The following is a 4,439-nucleotide window of genomic DNA, read 5'->3' on the forward strand; positions in this document are numbered from 1 at the left end:
TGAACCAACACCGTGAGCTCTTCTCTGTGTAAAAAACTAAGAGAGGTAACAGGAGTGATGAAACCCATCGACATTAGGGCTGGAAAGAGCAACAAAATCCTCATTTTCAGCCATCACTACTGGAGGTACCACCACCACAGAGAGATCTGCTCGGCAGATCCTTCGCTACCTCAACCCGTTTCTCCAGCTCCATCACGTCGCTCTGCGGGGAAAACCCAGCCCGGCGAAGCCACAACCCGCCCCGGGAGACAGAGACGGCGGCTTCCTCTCTGATGTGGCTGCCAGCTGTGAAGCAGAAATTAATACCAGCTCCTCTGGTTTTTGTTTTTAGCCAATGTGCCATTAAAAACCAAAGGCTCATCATCGCCTTCCAGCTCGTGTGAAAGAAAATATATTCCAGTTGGCTATGGCAGCAAATCCAGAAAATGGTGGTACCTGATTGACGGTTCCGGCTCTCTGGCTTTGGGTGCTGGAGATATTTCTCCGTGCTACTTCCAATTCCTGCCCCGAGCGGCTCGTGACAGCCTCCACAGCTAAGAAACCCAGGGGCCCGCCATCAGTTGGGCCACTTTATATTGAAATACATCTCATAAATTAGCTCTGCGAGAAACAGCCCTTTGAATTCAAAGCGTATTAAGCTCTTTTGGCTCCCTACGCTCCTCAGAGTTCTGCCTGCGACAGACATCGATCTCTTATTTTGCTCTTTGCTTCTCGTAACAAGCCACGATAGAAAGATGACATCAAAGGCAGGCACGCAGAGCATGTCCTCAAGGCTTCGAGTCTCTGGTAGCGCCGCCTTCTTTAGAAATTCTACTCCACCACCACCATTTTTCCTGTTTTGTTGCCCAAGAAGTGTGCTGGGCCCTCACCACAGAGCTACCGAGGCAAAACCAGAATTTAGTAACAAAAGCATCTGCGTGTCGCTGGTGACTTTGAACTCCAGCAATGTTTTTTCAGGGAGGATCGCAGGCTGAGTGCTGAGTTCCTCTCTTGATAATATCTGTATTTTTTTCCTTGCAATGAAGATGAGGAGGAATTAATTAATTTAAAAGCCGCGTGCTCTCAGCCTCTGCAGACAAAGAGCTCTGCCCATCCTGAACACCTCAAGGTAATCGCTGCATTATGCCGGCTGATACAGCTGAAGACACTGAGAGCAGACAGAATATATCAATATAGTTTAAAACAGAAAGGAAAACCAAGCATACTCCAGTTCTGCAAAATGGAGAGACTACCACGTCGGTGCTCCTGCAGACATCCTCTGAGCTTGGAAATCTGGGGGAGACCGAACGCCAGTGGAGAAGAAAAAGCAGAGGTTCCCCTGCATCCCCAAAGGGTCAGTTCTGCTCAGCTTCTGTCTCTTCCTGGAAAATTCATTTTCCTGGGCTGTAACAAAGAGCAAGCATACTCCAGTTCTGCAAAATGGAGAGACTACCACGTCGGTGCTCCTGCAGACATCCTCTGAGCTTGGAAATCTGGGGGAGACCGAACGCCAGTGGAGAAGAAAAAGCAGAGGTTCCCCTGCATCCCCAAAGGGTCAGTTCTGCTCAGCTTCTGTCTCTTCCTGGAAAATTCATTTTCCTGGGCTGTAACAAAGAGCTGCTGGAGAATAAAGATACCTAAGGGAAAGGCTCCGCACTTGGAACATCCTTGTTTCTGTATCTACATCGAGCTTGCTGGAGTAAAACCCACGAGTGGTGTTTCTGTGCCTGTCGGATGGAAGGCGCAGCCTGTAACGCGCTGGAGGAACAAGCACATTTCTTCCGCCCCTGAAAAGGGGCTGCCTTCATCCCAAAACCAGGGGACACGCCCGTGGGTCTCACCAGCACTGCGCAGCCACGTCAGGGCAGAGGTGGCTTAACACCTCTTTCAGAAGCCCAACATCTTCAGGTGAGTTGGGCTGTAACTACAAGAAGGACCCTCTGGAGTACGTGCTGCAGCCACGAGGTAATTCTTCAGAGCTCCTGGGTCTGAGTGGTCTCCCAGCCCAGGCAGCCCAGCTGCCCTCCGAGGGAATCAGGCAGGGTGATCGGTGGCCAAACCGCCCGGTAACAAGCGCACACCTCTGCCAAAAACCCCACAGAAATGTCGCTAAAAGTCACAGAGCTCACGCTTACCACCACGTGTTTGAGGAGCTTCCCTCATCCCCATTTCTACCAGATCATAAAAGAAGTCTCTCGGCCTTTAGTCCAAGAACAAAAAAAATAATACTACAGCCCTTTCTCCCTGCTCCTGAAGCTCGGCATCTGGATTTTCCAGCGTAGGGCACAGACACGCAATTCCTCGTTCGGTGTAGACGGGCACCTGAATTAGCAGTTGCCTCCAGATGAAGTTATTTCCAGCTGTCTTCCTCTCTCCAAGGGAGAACTGGAAAATTATTGCCCCCCAAAAAGGCTGGCAGAGAAACACAACATGGTTACACATCATTAAAGGAGGGATGAAGCACAAAAAACTGACCTCAAGAGCTTTTTGCTTTCCTTGAGGTACTGAGCTTTTAATAATAATCAGAATTTCAAACGATCTTTTACGTGACTCGAGAAATATTTGTGTCTCTGTTGCCAAAGCCAATGTATTGGCTAATGCGTGCTGTCTAGCCTAACGACATTAGAGCATTAAAATTAATCTTCTGCATAATTATAAGCTCAAAATGCTGCAAGTAATTTTTATTTTTAATTTAAACTACAGGACATTACAAAGCAAGCAGTAATATTGCAAGCTGGAACCTGGCTGCGTAAAACCTTATTTACACAAAGAGTCCCATTTCTCTACTTTGTAAGGAAATTAATTTGTGTTATGAAGCAGCCCGGAATGAAAGAACAAGTGCCAGAGCAGTGAAATGACCCGAGTGAAATAAAAATAGAAAAAGATTAACGGGGAAAAACCCAACCCTGTGGTTGGTAGAGTGAAAGGATCTTTCTGATCTTCTCTAGATATTGGATTTTATTTAAGATCCAGCATATTGACCTGGCACAGCATTACACAAATACGGAACAAGGCCAATCTCAGCTTTTCATTTCATTTAATCCATAACAGAGAACAGCCCTGGATGCCGTTGCACACCTACTGCTTGCTTATGAAAGGATAAACTAAAAAAACCAAACCTTATTTTAAATGTCATTTTTAAAAACCAAAAACCAATTCACAAGCTGCTGTCCCTCCTCTGTTTCTTACCAAAACTTCACCGAATTCAAAGGATATATTTAACTGAACAACCCCAGCTCGCAGTCAGGACCGTAAAGCAGGGTGGAAACGCTTCAGCATGGCGAGGCGTGAGGAACAGCCACCACTGACCCGGCAGCTAAATACAAGTCACTGACTGATTTCACTCCTTTCCCAGTTTCATTTCCAGGAAATCCCGAGAAAAAAAGCAGCAGTTTTCTATAGAAGATCCAGCAAATAAAGAAACAGCGGCCATTAAATGCAAAACCGGAGACGTGACAGGACGCTGAAACCAGAGGCAGAAGCACCGCTCGGAGTCACAGCCTGGATTTTAAAAGGCAGCTACAGAAATTCCGATTTTTAGTAATTCCTAACAAGTCCTTACGCCTCCAGAACTAAAGCACCTTGTTTTCTGGAAATTTCAAGACCAGTGAAACGAGAAGAGCCAAGCGAGAAGCGGAAACGTCGCTCACGTGTTACCTTTGCGGAGGAAAACCAGGCGCCGTTAACTGCGGCTGGGCCGCTGGCGGGGTGTGACGCTCCGGCCGTCTGAGGGAGCGTTAATGGTCCATTTCATTTACCCACGGCTGGTACCACCAGGACACGTTTTTAGAGTTGGGGAAAAACAAACCAAACCACAAACCACAGACCCCACTGCTTTCCAGAAGGTTCACCCAGAGGCCTCCAAAGTCTGAGCGTTCCTGCGGGTTTAGGCGCAGGCTGAGAAATCCAGAGGAACAGGTCCTCGAGCCGACCGGTCACCTCGGCCAGCACCTCCTCCAAATTCCCCCGGTAAGCCAGCGCTGCCCCGCGCCACCGCGAGAGCGAAACGCCGGCAGCTGACGGGAACCCAGCCAGCCCTGGGAGGCACGTTCCAGTCTGCCACCTGCTTTGTGAACAAATCGCGAGGGACTTTTTGGCCCCGCAACCCACAGCAACGGTCGGGCAACACAAATGGATTGTTTTAGGGGGCAGATAAAAATGGAAACATCCGATGGAAGAACCTCCAAAGACCCCTTTCCTTCCTCCTCTGGTTCAACGCACGCGACCACAGTGCCCAACACTTACCTGGGACAGGACTCTTGCTCGAGCTTAAACTCTGAGCCTCTGTGCTCTCCTCCAGTTGCCCATCTGCTTCTGTCTCTTCCTTCTTGTCAGGATCTTTTACCTCTTCGTTAAGAGTAGTTCTTGTGCTCTCCTCTCCTTCTAAATCTCCCTGAACAACAGGGAGGGCACTAGGAGATGGGAGAGGAGGTGGAGAAGGAGGTGTAGTGGTAACGGGG

General features: G+C 48.7%; 1 protein-coding gene across 1 annotated transcript in view; it reads right to left on the reverse strand.

Moving 5' to 3' along the window:
- Positions 1–4,439, reverse strand: part of LOC104272484 (eukaryotic translation initiation factor 4 gamma 3-like) — a 72,147-nt gene that overhangs the window by 37,134 nt on the left and 30,574 nt on the right. The window contains 1 exon segment of the mRNA XM_009867499.1: positions 4,225–4,372. Coding sequence (XP_009865801.1) covers positions 4,225–4,372 — 148 coding nt within the window.

This window comes from Apaloderma vittatum, unplaced genomic scaffold (genome assembly GCF_000703405.1).
Source record: "Apaloderma vittatum isolate BGI_N311 unplaced genomic scaffold, ASM70340v1 scaffold12544, whole genome shotgun sequence".
Classification (NCBI taxonomy): domain Eukaryota; kingdom Metazoa; phylum Chordata; class Aves; order Trogoniformes; family Trogonidae; genus Apaloderma; species Apaloderma vittatum.